Source organism: Drosophila ficusphila, unplaced genomic scaffold (assembly GCF_018152265.1).
Source record: "Drosophila ficusphila isolate 14025-0441.05 unplaced genomic scaffold, ASM1815226v1 contig_198, whole genome shotgun sequence".
In the NCBI taxonomy this organism is placed as follows: Eukaryota; Metazoa; Arthropoda; class Insecta; order Diptera; family Drosophilidae; genus Drosophila; species Drosophila ficusphila.
In genome coordinates, this window is record NW_025064092.1 from 1,545,235 (window position 1) to 1,566,569 (window position 21,335).

General features: G+C 37.9%; 5 protein-coding genes across 12 annotated transcripts; 2 read left to right on the plus strand and 3 right to left on the minus strand.

Moving 5' to 3' along the window:
* Positions 1 to 610: 610 nt before the first annotated feature.
* LOC108094711 (stromal interaction molecule homolog) lies at positions 611 to 5,782 on the plus strand. 3 transcript variants are annotated; one of them, XM_017195448.1, is made up of 8 exons: positions 611 to 662; positions 1,733 to 2,275; positions 3,493 to 3,656; positions 3,786 to 4,018; positions 4,241 to 4,356; positions 4,425 to 4,597; positions 4,661 to 5,252; positions 5,327 to 5,782. In XM_017195448.1, the coding sequence occupies exons 2-8, from the start codon at positions 1,873 to 1,875 to the stop codon at positions 5,416 to 5,418; spliced, it is 1,773 nt and encodes a 590-aa protein (XP_017050937.1). In that variant the 5' UTR covers positions 611 to 662; positions 1,733 to 1,872; the 3' UTR covers positions 5,419 to 5,782. The 3 variants fall into 3 exon arrangements, 2 of the variants coding, with proteins under 2 accessions (XP_017050937.1, XP_017050938.1); XM_017195449.2 differs by lacking the exons at positions 611 to 662; positions 1,733 to 2,275 and adding an exon at positions 2,705 to 2,767; XR_006245320.1 differs by lacking the exons at positions 611 to 662; positions 3,786 to 4,018; positions 4,241 to 4,356; ... (1 more) ...; positions 4,661 to 5,252; positions 5,327 to 5,782 and adding exons at positions 909 to 932; positions 2,672 to 2,767 and having other exon boundaries at positions 3,493 to 3,605.
* Positions 5,783 to 6,559: 777 nt separating this feature from the next.
* On the plus strand, positions 6,560 to 12,532 carry LOC108094701 (ran-binding protein 16). 6 transcript variants are annotated; one of them, XM_017195432.1, is made up of 18 exons: positions 6,560 to 6,778; positions 6,844 to 7,239; positions 7,303 to 7,532; positions 7,676 to 7,775; positions 7,836 to 8,051; positions 8,108 to 8,254; positions 8,312 to 8,991; positions 9,051 to 9,343; positions 9,470 to 9,620; positions 9,681 to 10,086; positions 10,146 to 10,284; positions 10,352 to 10,429; positions 10,483 to 10,544; positions 10,622 to 10,761; positions 10,834 to 10,953; positions 11,022 to 11,092; positions 11,906 to 11,982; positions 12,318 to 12,532. In XM_017195432.1, the coding sequence occupies exons 1-18, from the start codon at positions 6,776 to 6,778 to the stop codon at positions 12,429 to 12,431; spliced, it is 3,423 nt and encodes a 1,140-aa protein (XP_017050921.1). In that variant the 5' UTR covers positions 6,560 to 6,775; the 3' UTR covers positions 12,432 to 12,532. The 6 variants fall into 6 exon arrangements, with proteins under 6 accessions (XP_017050921.1, XP_017050922.1, XP_017050926.1 ...); XM_017195433.1 differs by lacking the exon at positions 11,906 to 11,982; XM_017195437.2 differs by lacking the exon at positions 11,906 to 11,982 and having other exon boundaries at positions 12,266 to 12,427.
* A 140-nt stretch (positions 12,533 to 12,672) lies between these two features.
* LOC108094728 (gamma-aminobutyric acid receptor subunit beta-like) lies at positions 12,673 to 15,999 on the minus strand. Its single transcript, XM_017195474.1, has 8 exons — positions 15,911 to 15,999; positions 14,918 to 15,134; positions 14,489 to 14,660; positions 14,240 to 14,424; positions 14,026 to 14,183; positions 13,465 to 13,968; positions 13,034 to 13,255; positions 12,673 to 12,969 (listed from the first exon to the last, which is right to left on the minus strand). The coding sequence occupies exons 2-8, from the start codon at positions 14,992 to 14,994 to the stop codon at positions 12,794 to 12,796; spliced, it is 1,494 nt and encodes a 497-aa protein (XP_017050963.1). The 5' UTR covers positions 14,995 to 15,134; positions 15,911 to 15,999; the 3' UTR covers positions 12,673 to 12,793.
* Positions 16,000 to 16,764: 765 nt separating this feature from the next.
* On the minus strand, positions 16,765 to 17,867 carry LOC108094571 (trypsin alpha-3-like). The gene has a single exon (XM_017195188.2). The coding sequence runs from the start codon at positions 17,854 to 17,856 to the stop codon at positions 17,086 to 17,088; it is 771 nt and encodes a 256-aa protein (XP_017050677.1). The 5' UTR covers positions 17,857 to 17,867; the 3' UTR covers positions 16,765 to 17,085.
* A 510-nt stretch (positions 17,868 to 18,377) lies between these two features.
* On the minus strand, positions 18,378 to 20,160 carry LOC108094579 (gamma-aminobutyric acid receptor alpha-like). Its single transcript, XM_017195196.1, has 5 exons — positions 19,775 to 20,160; positions 19,625 to 19,707; positions 19,362 to 19,564; positions 18,767 to 19,282; positions 18,378 to 18,704 (listed from the first exon to the last, which is right to left on the minus strand). The coding sequence occupies exons 1-5, from the start codon at positions 20,143 to 20,145 to the stop codon at positions 18,378 to 18,380; spliced, it is 1,500 nt and encodes a 499-aa protein (XP_017050685.1). The 5' UTR covers positions 20,146 to 20,160.
* Between the last annotated feature and the right edge of the window lie 1,175 nt (positions 20,161 to 21,335).

The window sequence follows — 21,335 nt, forward strand, 5'->3', positions numbered from 1 at the left end:
CGTTAGGCAATTATTACAGGCATTTTGCACGTACTCAAAATATCGTAAATGAGTAAATGGGTGTTCGCACCGCATAGATATAAGATCCTTATTGGACAATGTATGCATTAATCCCAAGCTCGTTTTTAATATTCAAATAGATAACATATTTAAAATCTGAATTTCCTGTTTTGTGAAAATTGGCTGTTAGGCATACAAAACGTGATTTTTTTCGAATTCTCTTAAAATTATGTTTCGGAAGTGGAATCGGTGTTTCACATCTTTTAGAAATCCCAATCATTCCACAGGTAGAGGCGAACCTCGACAATATTAATACAAGATTTCTCTCGGTTTTTTCTTATGTTTTTTAATTAAATAAAAATAAAAACTCGTAGGTATTAGGACAACATATGACGGTGCCTATGATTTTTGTATAAGTTTTGCACGTTTATAGCTTGAGGTGTGGAGTTTCCATGGGTAGACTGCGAAAATATTGGAAACCGGCTTAAAACTAGCATAAACTGAAAAGCTTTCTTAGATTCAACCTCAACTTTATTGTATTGTTATACAATATATATTGAACTATTTAAATAAAATGCTTTTTCAATATTAAATCGGTTGTATTTTTTTCTTTCAGTTGACTGGTCACATTGTTCAACCCAAACTGACTCGGGAATTTTAGTGTGAGTGCTTTTATTTTTATTTGAGGTCTAAAAAAAACTTATGGAAGTTTACCACTGGGCATCCGCATATGTGTGGTTAATAAGTGTTTGGCAATGGCATTGTAAATTGCGTATTCAAAACGCAGCCAAAAGCAATTAAACTATAATAATTTACTACGTTTTCTACACCTTGAGAAGTAAACAATGTTGATGCCTTCCAAAACTTACATACGTACATACCTATATAGTATCAATGTCTAATATTAAAAATATTAAAAAATCAGTATTACAGTAAGCTTTCCCAATAATTTGAAGTCAATTAACTGTAGTATTGTAAATGTACCGTTATGTGATATGTTTTGAGCAATATTTGTATGAAAGCGCCGAATTGTACGCATTTATTTGATTCAACTTAAAAATTAAAAATTAAATGTAAATGTATTGCAAAAATACAACTGTACAACGTCTTTACATGTTATGATAGATTGGAATCATAGTATACGTCTACTTAGCTCGCAAAAATGTTTTATAAACTTACACTTGCTAACAAAAATGGAATTTAATGTCAAAGAACTCCGTTGATTTTACACAAAAAATTGTTCAATCTATTACTCATACGGTTCCTTCCTACGTTTGTATTTCTAAACAAATATTTGATCGGCGGTTATCTTGAAATAACCATAAAACTGAATCTCATCGGCAAATAAAAAGCCTCATAAGTCTGCGCACACAGTAAATCTTAATTTATTACCGAACCCAATTATACTTTTGCACACAATTGGCTTTGCTTGATTATTTAATCAATTTTTGTTTAGGACTAATTGGTATGCATAAAAATCACAGAGAAAATAGATTTGCAGATATAATTCTATGATTGTATCTGAGGGATAAAAGCCACTGAGAATTAAAACAACCTGTAGCAAAAGTCACCTAATCTTAAAAGATTGTAATCTAAAGTCACAAAATGCATATTTGTTAAAAATATAGATAAGAAATATATGAAGCATCTGAAAATCGTTATAAGGGTTTTTGCGTATAATTTTTGTAATACAACTTTAATAAACTAATCCAATGTTTTCTTTTAATTTTAGGAAATCATTAGTTGAAAACTATGATTTTCACGACAAACAAATGTGATTTGAAAACTTAAAAGAACTCGAACCGATTATTGATAACAAGGAGGAGGCGTATGCGATAATTAATTTAAAAAGGGTCCACACATTTTAAAAAAATGCGAAGGAATACCATTTGGAACTACTCTTTCATATTTCTATGCTGTGTGCTTAAGAGCATAAGTACTCTGGATCATGGCACACACACAGTTTCCGTCGTTTCGAATCGCTACAATGCGCAACATCAGTATAAGCAAAATCCCAATGTAGCCTCACGCCACTCGTCCAATGAGGCTGCTGGCCAAAGTATACATCATTCACCCGGATCTAATTTGCATATGACCGTCGAATCGGATCCTTCGGTCGTGCATTCCCCATCAATGGCTGTTCATGTTACACATATCGCTGCTTCGCATGCCGGAAGTGGAGGAGAACATTCGACTCATCTTGAACACAATCTGCACAGAAGTTCTTATAATCTCCTTAGCGAGGCAATGTCCCAAGCTGTCAGCAATGAATTTAGTAAGTTTTATACAAAAGTAAAAAAAAAAAATAAAGAAAACCTGTTGATTTAACAAACTGTTAAGTACCTAGTTATTTATAATTTTAAGTTTACCATTTAAAACTTTGATTCATTACACTGAGCCACAAAAAAAATTGTACACAAAATCATTATCTCTCCTTAATATAATTTAAGTATTATTTAAGGCATTTCAGTGATGTGGCCGGTTTTAATAGATTTATCTTAGTTTTGATTTACCCTTGCAGAGGGTTTTATAATTTTAGTCAGACGTTTGCAACGCAGCGAAGGATTTAAGTAGTTAAAGCATGTCTGTCTGTCCGTTTTTATGCAAACTAGTCTCTCAGCTTTGACGCCATCTGCATGAAACTTTAACAATAGTCTTCTTTCTATTGCAGGTAGTATTTTAGTCGGAACGGCCGTGATCTGACGACTGTATCATATAGATGCCATAGGAACGATCGGACAATGTATAGGATAATCTGGCTTAATTGGTAAAACTTCGTTGTTTTTTAAATATACATAAATATTTCTCAGAGAATTTGATTTCAGCTTTAGGTTTTTATTTTGCGTTTAAAACGTTTTCAGTATTATTTGTCTTATTTGGGGACATTGTCTTTAAAACAGCAACGATCTGGACAAACAAATAGGCTTCAATGTTAATAGTTACAACTGCAAGGGTATTTTAACTCCGGCTTACCGAAGTTGGCTTTCTGTACTGTTTTTTAGTTTAAATATCGCATTAAAACAAATAACCCATGGCTTCAGCACTTATTTAGGCTCATGTAGGCAGTGCGAAGAGCTATGCATGGTCTTTGTGAAGAGTGGTCATAATGGCAGTGGTTTGTTGAAAAGGGACTGCTTTAAGACTGAAAATTGTATTCCAGCTTTTACAACGAGCAACTGCTGTACTTTTGTCGTCCGTGGGCTTTTGTCAATATGCTGTAGTTGTTAAATTTCAGGTTTCAAAGGTTTTTATGCTTCTCTTTTAGGGCTGTTCTGATTTACACAATTTTCTTTAAAATAATGTATTTAATTTCAAATGTACAATCTTTTTTGTTTGCATAACAATATCTGTTGCCATCATCTGAAGGCCCTTTGTTAATAATGTATGTATTTGATGCTTTTTATTTTCTAAAAATATAAGATTTTTTGTAAGCCCAATTATGTTTGTACCTTTTTTCGTACACAATTTTTTTAACCGATTGATTTTGACCAGGTTCCATGGGAAGCGGTTCAGCAGATGGCGCGTGCGCTGCAGATGATTTTGACTGCTACAGCGGAAGCGTGCAGGATCGTTTTGGCATGGAGGCTATTGCTAGCTTACATAGACAACTTGATGACGATGATAATGGAAACATCGATTTGAGTGAATCTGATGACGTATGTGTTAACGCTCTTTTAATTCTAAAAACACAAATTATATGCAACTAATATTTTTATGCACAAAAGTTCGATTATCTGAAAAGGTCATCTAATTTTATTTTAACATATTTAAACTGATCTTTACAGTTTTTGCGGGAAGAATTGAAGTACGATTCAGGATATGAAAAACGGCAGAAAGCGTTTCACTTCAATGACGATATGCATATATCAGTCAAAGAGCTGTGGGAGGCTTGGCTGCGATCAGAGGTGCACAATTGGACCATCGAGCAGACCACAGATTGGTTGGCACAATCTGTACAGCTTCCCCAATACGTCGATTTGTTCAAATTACATAAGGTTACTGGAGCTGCATTGCCAAGGTACGCTATAAATAATTCATGATCCATACATTTAAAAAATATTTTTAATTTAATATCTTGCTAAAACTCATTTAAATAATTTGTTATTGTTATGCTCTTCAAATTCAAATTCGATCTGAAACAAAAAATGTAATTAAAACTAAGAAAGAAAGCTAACTCATACTTATTCGACAAAACATTTTTAAATCCTAATTTCTTATTGTTTTAATCTTAATCTTTTAGGTTAGCTGTGAATAACCTGCAGTACGTAGGCAATGTCCTTGGAATAAAAGACCCCATACATAAACAAAAGATTTCACTAAAAGCAATGGACGTAGTTCTTTTTGGGCCCCCAAGGGGTAATTAAACTATCTAAAAAAAATATACTTTAAAAAAAAATCTAAGCTTAAAACTTTATTTTACCTAGAAACTGGGACCCGTTGGAAGGACTACATTCTGGTGACTCTGTTGCTTAGCGCAATTATTGGTTGTTGGTACGCCTATCAGCAAAACAAAAATGCCAAGCGTCACCTGCGACGAATGGCACAGGATATGGAGGGATTGCAGAGAGCTGAACAAAGTTTACAGGAAATGCAGAAGGTTGGTTTTTAATAATATTGGATTGAAGCTAATTAGGTTTAACACATGTCTTAATATTTGCAGGAACTAGAACGAGCCAGGATGGAACAAGAAAATGTGGCTACAGAAAAGTTAGATTTGGAGCGGCGTTTAAAGGAAGCCCCCACACTAAGTTCATCGAATTCGGATTTGGAAGTGCAGCAGCTTAAGAAAGAGATAGAAATGTTGCGTAATGAGTTGTCTCGGGCCGAATTCGAGCTGGTTGACAATTGCTGGGCACCACCACCGCAACTCCAATCGTGGCTGCAGTACACTTATGAACTAGAGAATAAGAATCATCAGAAGAAACGCACATCGGCAGAGAAACAGCTTCAGTCGGCCAGGGAGGCATGCGAGAAATTGCGCAAGAAGCGATCCAGTTTGGTGGGAGCCTTTGTTTCCACACACGGCAAAAGTATTGATGATGTTGATCGATCGATTGTTGAGGCACGCAATGCCCTTGGCGAAGTGACAAATGAGTTGCAAGAACGACTTCATCGCTGGAAACAAATTGAGACATGCCTCGGCTTGAATATTGTGAATAACAATGGTCTTCCCTATTTGGAAAATGTTCTGTATGGTCGAAATGGAGGCTTACAAAGTTCTATGAGTGTGGGATCCACAAAGGGTTCTAGAAGTGCGTATACATTAACATATCATTACATTACATACAGAATCTCATGCATATCTTTTGTGTCTCCCAAACCACAGCACGTATTACCAACAGCACCGAAGACCTTGATGATGAATCTGTGCAGGGTAAGATGAATTTCGAGAACTTTTCGCTGCTCGCCACGGAATAAAAATAAAGGCTTGTGCGCTCGGTCTGTGAGGACAATAAAATACAGCTCTTGAGTAACTACTTGACGAACTAAATAAAAATTAAACCGCTTATTGAACCCTGAATGAAAACTGTTTTACATTAAGATACTGTATTAATGAAGGTCATATAACATTATGTGTGTGTATGATATTTTAATCTCTATATTTGTAATATATTCATTTTATTTTTGATGTATACAAAATGTCATCTACTTAAATATTTGTCAAAACACAACGAATACTATAAAACTAAACTGAGTTTTGTACGTAATAATGAACTTATTAAAGGGCGGTCAGTATGTGGCGAATTATTTAAGAACGTGAATAAATTATTGATGTGGGCAATACTGATTTTGATATCGGGACTGGGAGTCAAGCGGCATTTTTTGCCAACATGGCCGACTTGGAAATTTAATTTGCGCCTGGTAAAAACAGATCTAGTCTTTCGACTCAGACTCGGCTTAATCATCGCATAAGGAAATCTCAATTTTATTATACACAACTATTTAACATATTTACATTAACAAAGAAAAGACAACCCCGCATTCCAGCGGGAACAGTTGGAACTTTTAAAAGATGTGAAACTTTCGTCACACCATGCGTGGTTGGCATTTTTGTAAGATGTGAAACAGAAATTAGAATAGGAAAATTCCAGGCAAATTGTTAAATATCTTGATTATGCAAACTTATTTTTTAAAAGTATAAGTATTGCAAAAAGTGATTCCTTTGATACTATTATAAAAAGTCGAGTTCCAAATAAAATGTCACTTTCACACTTGACAAAAACTTCAATGTTCTTATAGAAATACTTCCGTATTTTCCGTATAGAATTTTATGCACGATAACATATATTTCATATTTAACTAAATAATTTTATTTTAAACTTAAGTATGAATATTTTCACCATACATACACCATATTATATTTTTGTTTTATGTAAAGAGCACAGAACATTAAAATGTCGAATTCAAAAAAACGTTTTCATTATTTAAACGTTTATGCAAATAAAAAACATTTATTCTTTCCAGATTATTATACGCTGCTGCAAAAGCGATGTCGCGTTTGCAGTTCAACAAGTGCGTGAATACCCCAGCTATTTTTAATTTGTTTGTTTTGGTCACACTTGTTTGAGGAACAATTTAGCGTTTTGTTTTCATTTATAAATTAACTTGAATAAGAAAAATTTCTATATGTCATTACTTTGGTTGAACCAACTATACAGACATCAACACAAAAGGAAGCGGTTAGTTCTAAGTTATAACACCGGAATAAAAATACATTTTGAGCATTGTCCAGTTTGCTTTTGAAGCTCAATCCGGTATTCATTCTAGTTGCATTATGGTGTGTATTTGATCCGCGCGATTAAAAAAAGTATGGAAGTACGTCGAGTTTTGCGTGTTTTCCAGGATATACAACAATTGGAGGTTCTCTGCAAGCAACTATACGAAGCCACTGACATAAATATTCGTGCCCAAGCCGAGAAAGCCCTAGTGACATTTGTAAACAGCCAAGATGCGTTGCCAAAATGCCAATTGCTATTGGACCGGGCCGATTCCAGCTACGCCCAAATGCTGGCCGCATCCACTCTCACAAAACTTATTCAGGGACTCAGTCTTGAGCAGCGAATCGACATTCGCAGCTATGCCCTCAACTATTTGGCGACAAGGCCAAACCTGCAGCAATTCGTTATCCAGGCTTTGGTTACTCTCCTAGCCAAAATCACAAAGTTCGGGTGGTTTGATACGTACAAGGGAGAATTGGTGTTCCAAAATCTTTTGGAAGATGTTAAGAAGTTTCTGCAGGTACAATCATAGCACTTACTTATCAAAGAACTGTTGCTAACGACTGGCTTTAACTTATCTTAGGGATCTGTGGAGCATTGCACAATTGGGGTGCAAATTCTATCACAACTGGTTTGTGAAATGAATTCAATTGTGGAGATCGACGCGCACTTGTCCTTTTCGAAGAATCGAAAGATAGCCACTTCCTATCGGGACCAGCAACTCTATGACACCTTTTTGTTATCCTGCTCACTTTTGGTAACAGCCCGTGATAATAGCAAAACCATAAACTTTATGGATGAATCGCAACAAGCGTGAGTAAACTATACCTTTTTGTGTAGTTTGTTTTAAAATGGTATTAATTTTTAAATTTTTATTTGGTTGGTCAATTTAACTATTAAAGTAGTTGTTTTGAATAATAAACACTAATTTTCAAATATTTTGTGTCACCTCAAAGGTTAATATCACATGTACTGCGGCTAACGAAAAATTGCCTGAGCTTCGACTTTATCGGGAGTTCGACAGACGAATCTGCTGACGACATGAATAACGTTCAGGTATGTACGCAAATGCATTAAATTCATATGGAACTTTTATTAAATTGACCTTATACGTAGATACCCACAGCTTGGCGTCCTGCATTCTTAGATTCGAACACACTTAAACTTTTTTTTGATTTATACCAAATTTTGCCCAATGGTTTAGCTAGCTACTCCATATCCTGCCTGGTTCAAATGACATCTGTGCGTCGGTCTCTTTTTAGTAATTCTGAGAGAACAAAATTTCTCACGCATTTGGTTGAAGGAGTCAGAGATATTTTGACAAGTCTGCACGTAAGTAAACATACAAAATACCTATTACGGATTTAATTTAATATAATTTTTTGTAGGGCTTAAGTGATCCAGATAACTATCACGAGTTCTGCCGTTTGCTGGCTCGCCTCAAGTCTAATTATCAACTAGGTGAACTTATAGCGGTCCCATGTTATCCAGAAGCAATCGAACTAATAGCCAAGTTTACTGTGCAATCCTTGCATGTACGTACTTGCTTTTTGAGAATCGGGTAAAAGTTTATTCCTAATTTTATTCTACAGGTGTGGCTTTTTGCACCGAATAGTGTACATTACCTACTTGCGCTCTGGCAACGTATGGTGGCATCTGTTCCGTATGTTAAGTCGCCGGATCCGCATTTGCTGGGCACCTACACGCCGTTAGTCATCAAGGCGTACATTGATTCGCGCTTGGATGCTGTTCCCTTGATTGTCCGTGACAATCTAGAGGATCCATTGGACGATCTGTGCATGGTACAGCAACAGCTGGAGCAATTGTCGGTGATCGAAAGGTGCGAGTATAACAAGACTTGTAGCCTTCTGGTTCAGCACTTTGATCAGAAGGCTCGTGAGTATGAGAACCTCTTGCAGACGCCCAACGCGAACCCCATTGATATCACAATACATGAGCTTCAGCTTACGTGGTTAGTGTATATAATCGGTTCGGCGATCGTGGGTCGTCTGTCCGTAACGACAAGCGATGAACATGACACCATGGACGCAGAGCTCGTAATTCGAGTGCTGCAGCTAATGAGCCTAACAGACGCTCGATTGCCGCAGGCTGGCTGCGAAAAGCTCGAGCTGGCAGTCCTTAGCTTTTTGGATCAGGTGCGTAAAATGCATAGCAGCGAGCAGGCACAAAAAGCAAATGTATACAAGAGACTAAGCGAAGTGTTTGGACTGAGCGATGAACAAATGCTATTAAGTTTTATTAATCGCAAAATGTAAGTTTCATATTCTTGGAGACATTTGTCCTTTCGTTTTACCTTATCCTTGATTTCAGCATTACAAATCTTAAGTTTTGGGGACGCTCGGAGCCGATTATCACCAAAACCCTTATGTTACTTTCGGATCTCTCTGTGCACTTTAATTCCGTGCGCAAACTGGCACGCTTAGAAGAAGTTCAGTTTATGCTTACACATCACACAAGCGAACATTTTCCATTCCTGGGAACGAATTCTACGTTAAGTGAAATGAGATGTCGCACCATGTTTTACACATCGTTAGGGCGTTTGTTAATGTTTGATTTGGGCGAGGATGAGGAGAGATTTTATAATTTTCTGGAGCCTTTAACAAGTCAGTTTATATAGTTGATACATGTGCCTTTTCAGGGAACTATATAATCATTGGATAAGTATATTTTCCTGAAAAGGCCAATTTGAAATTTGTATATGCTAATTTAACAAAAACTCTTTCATTTAGACCAATTCGAATCCCTTGGTTCTGCGCTGATGAACTCGAGATTTGCCACTGATGAAGCCAAAAAAGCCACCATTGGCTTGGCTCGTGACCTTCGTGGCCTGGCTTTGCCTCTTAATGCTCGCATTCAGTATACGATGCTCTTCGAATGGCTGTGAGTATGAAATTTGTAAATAATTTATAAATAGTTTGTCAACACGATTATTATTTACAGATACTATGCTGACTACCTGCCTATTCTGTTGCGCGCAATGGAAATATGGGCTCACGATCCTGCCGTTACGACACCTGTGTTGAAATTATTTGCTGAATTAGTACATTGCCGCACCCAAAGGCTGGCTGGGAACGTATCAAGCCCGATGGGCATTCTGTTATTTCGTGAGGCTTCAAAACTTATTTGTATATACGGCAATAGTATTTTGCGCCAAGAGGTTCCACGCGATCAACTGTATCCCATGAAACTCAAAGGAATTGCCATATGCTTCTTAATCTTAAAGAACTCTCTGGGGGGAAACTATGTTAACTGCGGAGTATTTAAGCTGTATGGAGATAGTACTTTGGATAATGTTCTCAATATTATTGCAAAGTTAATTCTTTCCATAGAACAAAGTGATTTACTGGTAAGTAACAAAACTGACAAAATATATTACAATGTTTTAAATTTTTGAAATACTTACAGGAATATCCGAAGTTGTCATCGGCTTATTACAATTTGTTAAATTGTCTTTCACAAGATCATGTTTCCTATTTGGCAGCCTTGGAGCCTTCTGCATTCGTTTACATTTTGAAAAGTCTTACTAAAGGACTGGCTGCGTTAGGTTTGTACAAAATTAAAATAGATAGATAACCTGAGGTAAAACGACTATAACTCAAATGTACTTTTAGATTCAGCCATATATATAAGTTGCTGCACAATTTTGGATAGTATTGTTTCCTACATTTTTAAACAGCTACAAATGAAAGGTAACAAAAGAAATAAATTACCCGCACAGAAATTTATTCACTTCTTTTTTTAGTTTCCACATTTCCAAACAAAAAGCTCAGGAGCTTAAACCAAGAAAATGCGCAATTTTTAAAGGTGTGTATGCTTATTTCCAATGACTTTACACGAGTTTGTATTGTTCAAATTAAATTTAATAATTTATTTAATCTAAGGTTGTTGAAATGAACTCTGAGTTGCTCCAGAGTATGATGTCTTCATTATTGAACAACGTTTTGGCTGAGGATTGTCGAAATCAATGGTCCATGTCTCGTCCATTGCTGGTTCTAATTTTACTCTATGAGGATTATTATCGGTAAGATTCTTTTTTGACAATATTTAACTTTCCAGTTTTTAATTGCAATCCATTAAAAAACGTTTTTAATAGTTCGCTAAAGGATAGAATTATTTGTGGGCAACCAGTGGAGAAACAACAGACAATGGCTCAGTGGTTCGATGATCTGATGGTTGGAATCGAGCGAAATGTTTCCAGTAAAAATAAAGAAAAGTGAGTTTACAATATCTTTATATATAATGAATTACCTGTTCCATATTATATCGTATATTTTTTTATAGATTTACTCAAAATTTATCAACATTTCGGCGTGATGTGGTTAACTTACCAAAATCAAATTCAAGTGTAACAGGTGTGTATTTTATAACATCATTTGATATCATTCGTTTATAAATCAGTTACTCTTATAGCAGAAGATTTTTATAGAGTCTTGGAAAGTAACAGATGAAGGAAGCGTAGGTTATGGCAGGCATAACTTCCATTGGATCAAGAGGGTTTTTCCAAATCAATTGTAGCCTTTTGGCTAGCAGTGTGTTTCCATCCGGATGTGAATATGCAGCTATATGTTTACTGTCCACATTAAGAAGTCTTATAGTTCCATTTAGGCTTAACACCCTAATTTGAAGAAAATGCCTGTCTCGACATTAAAAACTTTTACATTTTTAAATTCTTTTAGTGTAAAAACGATTATAATATATATTTTCTATATAAAAATTGACTCGATGGCGCACAAAATGCCTTTAATTTGCATAAACCTTTTTTTTTATTTCTATATGGACTCTGGCAAATTAAAAAAAATGTATAAAATTGTATATATATTTGATTCCCAATTAGGGAAATGATTTTAATTCATTTTCTTCCTACGAAAATTTAATTTTATGACGACACTGTTCTTTTAGAATAGGAATATTGACAAAATTGATAGATACTAAAAAGTAATTTGTAAATTAAAAGGAGGCAACAACATTCATTTAGCTTATAAGTGTCTTAATTTCAAGATTTTTTTTACATTTAACCTGTACCTTACAAAATTTTTGAAAACCTAAACGTTTAACCTGTTCTTGAGCAAAATTCTTTAACAAAATTCCTTACTTTTCGTTGGCTTTACCTTATTGTTCACCTTTTTTTCCTATTTTGCAAACTTCAAATTTTGTAAGTCACATAGGCGGTGGTGATCAAAACGCGACACACGGAACTTCGACGGACAATCAAAATGCAAATGCTGCGAAAAATGATCGTCTGGTATGTTCGGTAGCTGCATTAGAAAGCCCATTTACAGCACAAGTTTTCGAAATTAAACTACCAATTACTCCAGAAAAGTAAATATAGTTTTCTGGTGCATTGCATTCGATTTGAAAATGTAAAGAATATGTTTATTTTCCAAAATTAACGATGGTTAGATCTTTAAAAACAGGCTAGAGCTTTTCGATCAGGAAGTAGAACTGTAAGGTGCCAGAAAATTATTTGTTTTGCATTTTGTGGTAATTCCTTTAACTAATTTGAAAAACTCTTGCAATATTTGTAGCATAACCCTGAGTTCTAAATATTGATTTTTGAACTTTTCGGCTTTTGTCCAGCTTTATCGTGTGATCGACCAGTCAGCGTCGGTGGATTCAATTCCTGTGAACCAGAGTCCTCGCCATACTAGTGCGAACGGAGAACTGGAGGAGCAGTGGTGGTTTTTCGACTGAGCCGAGGGAGCGGACGGACAATGGATGCAGAATATACATAGAATGGCTAGACGTAAGACTAGCGATAAGTAATTTAAAATAGTAAACTGTAGAAACTCAAATTGCGTGTTTCCTGACTGGATAATCATTTAATATTCATTTACCCCTTCTGTAACTTTGTTATTTTGCTCATGTCCAACTGAACTTCTTCGACTTTTATTGCTCTCCTTACTCGGAAGAAAACAATTATCACGACACGAAATCAGGTACGCCCAAATATTATGGCGAAGTCAATCTTTATTATGGAGGTTATAAAAAGTTGTATTTGGATCTCATGGTTCTGTTTCTAGGGGTATTAACTACTCGATTTTTCGGCTATATCATCATTCCAGAATATAAAACAGCCAGTAGCCAAGATTGAACGCAAGGAAACTGATCGGAAATATCATGCGGGAGTACTTGTCAATAATATTGACATCTTTGATCTTCGGTATAGTGGCTTTAATGGCAGAGGCGCCTCTTTTTAGGGCATGCAACATTCGTGGGCGTGCGGAAATTCCTGTTAAATAATCCAATTATTCACTTTGATTCAAATATACATATATGAGATGGTTTTCACCCACCTCTTTGAGCCCGACGCCTAAGTTGGCTGTGTCCAGTGCCATAGTTACGAGTTATTCGAAAACTAGGCGGAAACTTTCCCAGGTTCATGGTTTCGGTGCCAATGGAATCGAGGGTGGCGTTGTAGGTGCCCCTTCGCAGCGAAGGTATGGGACTCATGCGAACGTCCTGCAGCTCGATGATGTCCTCTGTCGTTGAACACGTTTCGGATCTTTCACTCTTTCCTGTGCCAAATAGACGTGGGTTTCAATTCAATGAAATTATAATTTAAACTGGGAATATGATTATAACAAATAGGAATGATAGGAATTAAGATTATAGGGTTGAAAGGGTAAAGTTCATATCTTTATGATGGTTTTAAAACCATCATAAATCATCCTCTTAAAACGTGATAAATCAAACGAACTTAGCTATGAGTAAGCAGTTGGCTCACCGATCTTCCCCGGACAGCAGTCCTTGACCTTCTTTATTTTCTTCTTGGCCCTTTTGCCCCAGTAGGTGTAGTTGACGGCGGCGTACTCGAGGAGGGCGGCAAACACGAAGACGAAGCACATGACCAGGTAAATGTCGATTGCCTTCACGTACGAAATACGCGGCAGGGAGCTGCGGACACCCGTGCTGATTGTGGTCATGGTGAGCACGGTGGTGATACCCAAGGCGACCCGGGCACTGGTCGCCTCGTGGTTGATCCAGAACGAGACCCACGACAGCATCACGATCAGAATGCTGGGCAGGTAGGTCTGGAACACAAAGTATCCGATGTTCCGCTGCAACTTGAACGAGAGCGAGAGGCGCTGGTAGACTCCGGTGGCCAGGCGCTCCTTGCGATCGTTGGTTTCGTAGCCGATGATCGTGAACTGAGGCAGCTCCGCGTCCTCCACTCCGCGAACCGGAGTGGGTTTCCAGTACATCACCACATCGCTCACCGTATAGCCATCTGGAAAAGAAGTACTTCATGTGTTTCATTTAAACAAATATAGACTATCCGAATTACAGCTCTCTATTTCCACAGTGCAGTTCTGGGAGTCCAGTGGATAGTAGTGCAGATCCATCATGCAGGCGAGGGTCGTGGTGAATCGCATGCCATATGTGACAGCTCCATCGCCACCAAGACGCACCAGCTTATTTCTCTCAGTGACATCGTGCAGAAAGCTAAGCGAATAAGTCCACAAATGAATTGGAAACACATCTGGTTTTGTGATCAGTACCTGTTCTTGTCGTTGGCGAAAAAGGTATCTGGTACCCAGATCTTTTCAGCAAAGTCTCCTGATAGAGTTAGCACATCGTTAACGCCATCTTCGCTCTCATCGCCATCAAAGTATTGTCCAAAGATATTAAATGCCAAACGCTCATCGCGCCAGTACTGATTTAAATACATTGTTATCGTATAATCCTGATCGAGTGCAAAGGTTTTGTTATTATAACTATAATTATGCAAGTTAAGGAGATTTTTGTACCATGTTAACTTCTGATATGGCGTCAAAACTGGCTATGGTCAAATCCATGCCGACATGTAGGGGTTCTCCGCCAAAATTGGGCCTGAGACGAATATCGTAGCCTTGGAGTATATTTGATATTGTTTGCGTAACATTCTCGAGGCGACCAGCAAGTACATCTTTTCGAATACATCTGAAAATAGGAAATGGGTTTCTTGAAATACAGATTTTGCTTTTCCTTAAAGATCAATCAAAAAGATTTAATTTAAATTAAAGTGTGTTTATTAAAGCAAGTAGTGTTTATTGGAAACCACAGACTACTTGGCTACTTTACACCAAAGAATGTCCGGAATGAATCCTTCTTCCGTTCGAAAAAGCTCCAGAAATGCGAGTACCGAAAGTAGCAATTAGCCTAATTGGGCTAATTGGCCAGCTTACCAGCTTACTTACCGAATCAACTGCAGCTGGGCGCCGAGTAGGAAGAACATGAGACTGCAGGTGACTCCGACGCGCGTAAAACATGTCATAGTGACAGCCTTTTGCTTTTGTCCTTGTCGGGTCTCAACTTTTTGGAATCGATTGCGCTGTCATTTCCAGCATTTCTCCTCTCATCGCGGCAGCAAAATCAAATGCGTCTGGCTTTCTTAGCCTGCCATCTTTCGAGGTCCTATATAAAGGAGAACTTAATTATAGCACGACCAGAGGGAACCACTACTAACTAAGTAAAACTGAGAAGATTAAGTGAGTAGAGCATTCAAATTCAAAATTGTCGGGACTCATTATTCTGTCAACTAGTTTCAACGTCATTATTTTTACAACGGTGGTAGTTGTATATACTAAATTTTAATTGGGGACACTGTCCTTCAGTCCAATGCATTATGTAATGTGCCCAAATTAAGCCTTGTATTGTAAATAATTTTAAAGTTCCTTCAAAGTTTTGAAGCCTCCTGAATGGGTGGCAACATCAAGGCAGTGTCCTTGTTATTTACACCGAAGGATAATTAATTGCCGATTTTTTCACTTTCTTATTCAAGGCATTGTTTGTGGTTTTGTTTCTCAAATAACGCTGATCCTTGAAGGCTTAATATAAATACTTTTGGGCAATTAGAACCTGCACAAAGGCAGGTAAATAATTGAGGCCCTCGTAAGTGATTTTCTCGCAGCATCCCCGAAAAAAGTCGTTCAAGTGGGCTTGCACGTTAAAAAAAAGCCCGAAATCAGGTTGACAAAAGCACAGTCAATTGTGTGCGACAATTGAATGCAAACAAAAGAAGTGGCCCACATTCGCAGCATAAGTTATGCATTTGCGGCCGTTGCTGTTCGTTCGCCCTGCCTCTCCATCCCAAGCACACGTATCAATAATAAAAAGGATAAAGGGATATAGGCAATCGCACACTCAGCTATTTGCATTTAGGCAAACTTTATCACATTTCCCGCTTGCACCTCGATTGAATCCCGCTTTCCGATTTCCGCTTTCCGTCGCCGTTGGACTCTCGGATTTTTTGGAGCACGCGCTGCCACCAACTGCTGGCTGCCACAGTATCTATCTAATGAATAATGGCTGGTAGAGATAGAGATGCCTGTGCAGGAGCTGCTCGGGTGAGTTCATTTCGCTCGGCTTGACCTGCATTGCGCATCCCTGTCATCCGAGTTCCTAATTCCGAGTTCGTTGTTGTTCGTTTCGTTTCATCAAATACATACGGATGCCTTCGGTGCTTCGTTGCTTTCGTTGCTTTCGCAGGATGTCCTTTTCGGTTTCGTTTTCGTTTCCAACAAGGACCATACACATGGCAATCGTCCTGTGCTTTTCCCAAAGCGACATCCTGCGGTCGTGGAGGTAAGCATCTCCAAAAGCTTTACGTTCACCAGATGCAATTCTAATGGTACAATTACATCCAAACAAGCAAACTGAACAATAATCATTTTTGATCAGAATGGAATTTGTCATTATTTTTATTTAAATAAATCTTAGTTGTATTGAATTGCTTCAAATATTGCAGTTTTCTTGGGGGTTTTACAAAAAGCAGTTGAATAACTGAAACTAATGATCCCTAACAATTTCTAGCTAATTCAAAAAAAAAAAACACTTTTTTTTTTCTTCAAATTTTTGCATTTTTGGGAATTATAATTTCAGTCAAAAGTCCCCATAAAGTATCTAAATAAATAAAAAGTAAATAAATAAATCGAAATACATCTGTACGTCTGTACCAGGCGAACAGAAAGCCATAGTAGGGTGTTACTCTTCGAATTTCTTACTTACCATGTGGATTAAAATAAGGTTACAAAACAAGAACACATTAGTAATAAATAGTTAATTTTTTATTTTTTGCCCGATTTTCTTAAAATTTTATAATACAATCCCTTTCGAAATTTCCAATAAATGGGATTGCTATATTAACTTTCCATAACTTTTCTAACTTTATTCAGATTATAAAGTGGAATGCCTCTGAGGGTAATTTATTTAAATTTATTGATAATCAGACGACTATCTCAAAAATAGCTGTCATAGGAGAAATCGGTGAAAATTACTGCGATGTTGAACTGAAACATTTGTGATGACTGCAAGGTTGTATCAGCTGTGGCTCCCTGAAGCTAGCTGCCTTTCTTGTTTTTATGAATTATTTTTGGTCCGCAATGTGAGTGCCTAAAAGTTTTGCAATTGCATTCAAAATCCAGGGTTTAAGCTCGGCCACGTTAGCATAGACTCCAGGATAATCGGGACGGGCACAGAGAATGCCAAAGGAAACGATGCCAACCAGTTTTCCATCGGAGACCAGAGGACCCCCGGAATCTCCCTGGCAGGAATCCTTCCCGGGAGCGTCGGCACAAATTTGAACTTTAGTTAAGTACTTATATGAATTCTGGCACTGATCAAAGTCCGAAATTTTCAGAGAGGTATACAAAAGATTTCCTGTGCCGGGCGTATTAGTTCTGATATTTCCAAATCCAGAAACCCAGGCCGGCGATCCAGCACTGGGGGCTTTATCTGCCAAGGGAATGGGACTTACATTGTCACTCAAAATGAGTTTGGACTGCAGTCGAAGGACCGCTACGTCGTTGTACGTATGCCGTCTTTTGGGAACATAATTCTCGTGGCGAATAATTTCTACCACCTCAACCAGTTGCCCTCCGGTGTTATTGGTCAATGAGCCCACTCTCACAGAATAGATCTTTGGAAATTCAGGTGTCTCTATACAGTGGGCTGCTGTTATGACGATCTCGTTACTATAGATGGAACCACCGCAACAATGGTTGCCCAATTTGTAAAGAGAAACCTGCCAGGGAAATTGAGTTATTTCCGCCGGTTTTCCTCCCACAATCCGCTCCGGAATTGATCCGGCGGAGATCAGGGTTACGCTGAAGATCACAAGAGTCCACTGGATGAACATTTTGTATTACGTTCGAGTTGTGTTTGAATTCAATGCAGAAGGCCCCACGCTTTTATAGGTACTCCGTTGACTATTCCAACTATCTGACTTACGATAGTTTGCGAACCCTGAAGAATCCACTTATCAGTGGCAATAAACTAATACTTTTAACAAATAGTTTTAACAGTTAAATGTAACACTTTGTAACGAAACAAAAACCAATAATAACGGATTGTCTTTGGAACTTAAAAAATACAATTTACGTTTCTGTTATTTAGATACCTGTATCAACATTTTCGAGAAACTAATTTGAGGTATAACTTCGGATCATTTTTGGCCTTGTTTCAGTCAAAATACCGTTTATTGTAGTGAAAAATCAAACTTAGTTAGCTTATTAAAAGCATTATACCTTGCTTTGGCCAAAACAATATTACTTTTCCCCCAAAAATGATCAAAGAGGTTTGGTTTTTTGTTAGCTAAGTTGTCCATTAAAATCATGTTAAATTGCGTATAACTTTGGCCATTGTTCTAAGCATTTATTCTTATGACTTCATATTGGACCAGGAGAACTCCTTTTTGTGCATTCCGTAAGCCCACCAGTACAAAAGGTTCAGGAATGCAAAGGACATGGGAAAAGCTATTCGCGCCACTCGATCGATGAGGGAAACACTGTTGACATAAACATTGGCGCCTCCTTGTTCGTTTTTCTGAGCTGCGGCATTCCGTTCTCGCTGTTTTCGAAAACTATTATCGCTTTTCAGGCAAAGCCACATTTGATGCAATCGCGAAACGGCAGGAGGCTCCGTTTGAGTTGTGCTTTCCACGGTGGTCGCAAATGAAGTTGTTTTGGGCACGATATACGATGGATCCTGAATTGAACAGAATGTTTTCTAAGTACTTATAATAACTATAACTCTCTTTCGTAACTCACATTATATGTTGGACAAACCAGGAAACCATCGTACTCCAATCCAAGGGCATCGTTCTTATTGCAAGCACACACTCCATTCTTCGAGTCGATCGATTCACTGGCACCTCCCTCGTTTTCATCGTTTTCGGTGCCGTCCTCGTCGCTTGTGTCCTCGTCGGGGTCACCATCAACAAAGGGTTCAGCCTCCGCCGCGGGATCCGATGGAGTGTTGGCCACGCAGACGTCCTCCCACTGGTCCTCCATCTGGGGACTCTCGCCGCTTCCGAGTTTCGTAAAGTAATGAACGCCAGCGAACTCCAATAAAGTGGCAATGCAGTACAGAAAGCTCATCAGTAGAAACCAGTCCAAGGCAGTGGCGTATTTGACCTTTGGCAGATCCGTTCGCGAGTCCAAACTGATCGTGGATAGAGTTAGAACCGAGGTCACACACAAACTGACCCTGTCACTTGTGGCCTCGCGATGAATCCAAAAGGAGACCCACGACAAAACCACGATCAGAATGCAGGGCACATAAACCTGAATATCAAAGTATTTAGGTAAGTAGTCAAATATTTGTTTTAATTTCTACTTTAGTAATTTCTACTTTATTTCTTACTTGTATCAGAAAATATCCAGTGTGCCTTTTAAGATTAAATGCCACATGTAAGACCGAAAAGTCACCTTCCCGTCGGACGGTTGTGAAATTACGATGCATCATGCTAATGAGATCGAATTGATTTAAAGTCATTCCTGGAACAAAGGAGACGGCATCGTCCTGGTTTTTCCACTCGTAAATCAGCTGTTGGTTGATATAGCCGTCTTTAGTTAAGAAGAGTAAATAAGATTAAAGAAAAACACAATTTATCAAGGGAAACTTACAACTACCAATGACCAGAGGACACGATTGCCTGTCCATTGGAAAGTTTTGCAGTTCCATGGGACAAGTGGCCTTAATTGTTAACCTGGATAAAAAGACATTTACATTATATTTATTATTAGCATAACAGGCTTAAAAACTATTAAACATACCTCATGGAATACAGGATCCCTCCATTTTGATCGAGTCTAAGTAATTTATTGGGCACAGTAATCATGTGAATTTGTGAGTGTTTGCCATTGTAGAAATAAGTGTCTGGTCGCCAGATTTTGTCAAGCATTTTGATGCTGAGGGATAGGCTTTTGATGGGTCCCTTGAAACTCAGCCTCTTGTCCCGCCAATACTGTCGGAAATAGCAATCCATGGAGTAGTCCATGTCCAACTCGGAAACCGGGCCCATGCTGCGAATCAAAATGTTGGTTTGCACCACTGTTGGAACTCCTTGTCCATGGGTGGGTAGTTGGGATTGTTCGTAGCGCTTCAGAAGGTTCTCCAAAATCATCGAAATATTGCGACTCAGCATATCAGCCGAGGCTTTTCGCGGAACTCTTCTTTGGCTGGAAACTTCAGAGAAGTATCCAAGTGCTTTAAGGCTTTGTCGTCTAGCCATTTGTTTCACCGATGGCATCACGCGAACGGAATTGAATATTCTGGAACTGAATTCATTTGTTATATTTGGTAGTTTAGTCACGATTGCAGTCTGCCCAAGAGCCTTTATATAGAGGAGATCTGATGAAGTTGGCGCTGTCGGAGCATCACTCACGTGTCCTTCACAAAAACATGTGTGGATAAAAAATCTGAAAGTCCAATTCAATAAATTTAAAATAAGATAGGTTGTTTTTTTTTTAATTTAAATTTTTTGCAGTGTTCGATATAGTGTAGGAATTATGAAATCAATCGACTGTTTACCGACTTTTATTGATTGCTTTCGCCCAAGTTAAGTAGGGGACAACCGCTTTAGCCTACATTTTCGAACTGAGGTGCCTAAGCATGCAATGAATAATTCAAGCGGCCAAATGCTCATCTGTGTAATTGCAAGTCAAACAGCAAACGAATTTAAAATCTTTGCCTGGCAAATTCCCACTTTTTATGTTGTTTGAAAGAAAATATAGACAAATCTAAGTAGAACACTAACTTACTAACTCGAGTTAGAAAACCTACCCGATGACAAGGAATGTGGCTCGTGCTGTTGGAGGCATTCTGAATATCACGACGGCTTTCTGGCTGTATTGTGGTATAATTATAATAATTATTATCCGGACTTAGGCGAACACCACGGTTCTGACACTCTCATCACTATTTGGACTGTTCTGTATTGAAAGGACTGCACGCTGCGACACGCTTTATATAATGCAGCATCAATAGCCGCTGGCATAGTTCGTATTCGGCATGCGCAAACCATGTTGCAATTAAGTCTAGAGGCCTTTTATTGTAGCATAAGTCCATTTGTCGCAGGACCATTTTTTCGCACTAGAACATGTAGTTCACCGAGCAATTATGGGACACTTAGTTTTTATTACTTTTATTTTTAGAGAAGAATCACGCGCAAAGGCAACAAAGCGAGTGAAAACGGAAGGAAGTTAATTAAAGCGTTTTTTTCTGTTGCTTTTTGAAATTCCTTCTTTATTAAAAAAATATAATTTTGTAATATATGAGTTTTTATTAATTTAATTCTAAGACATGTAATGGAAAGTATGAAAAGATAGTCAATTG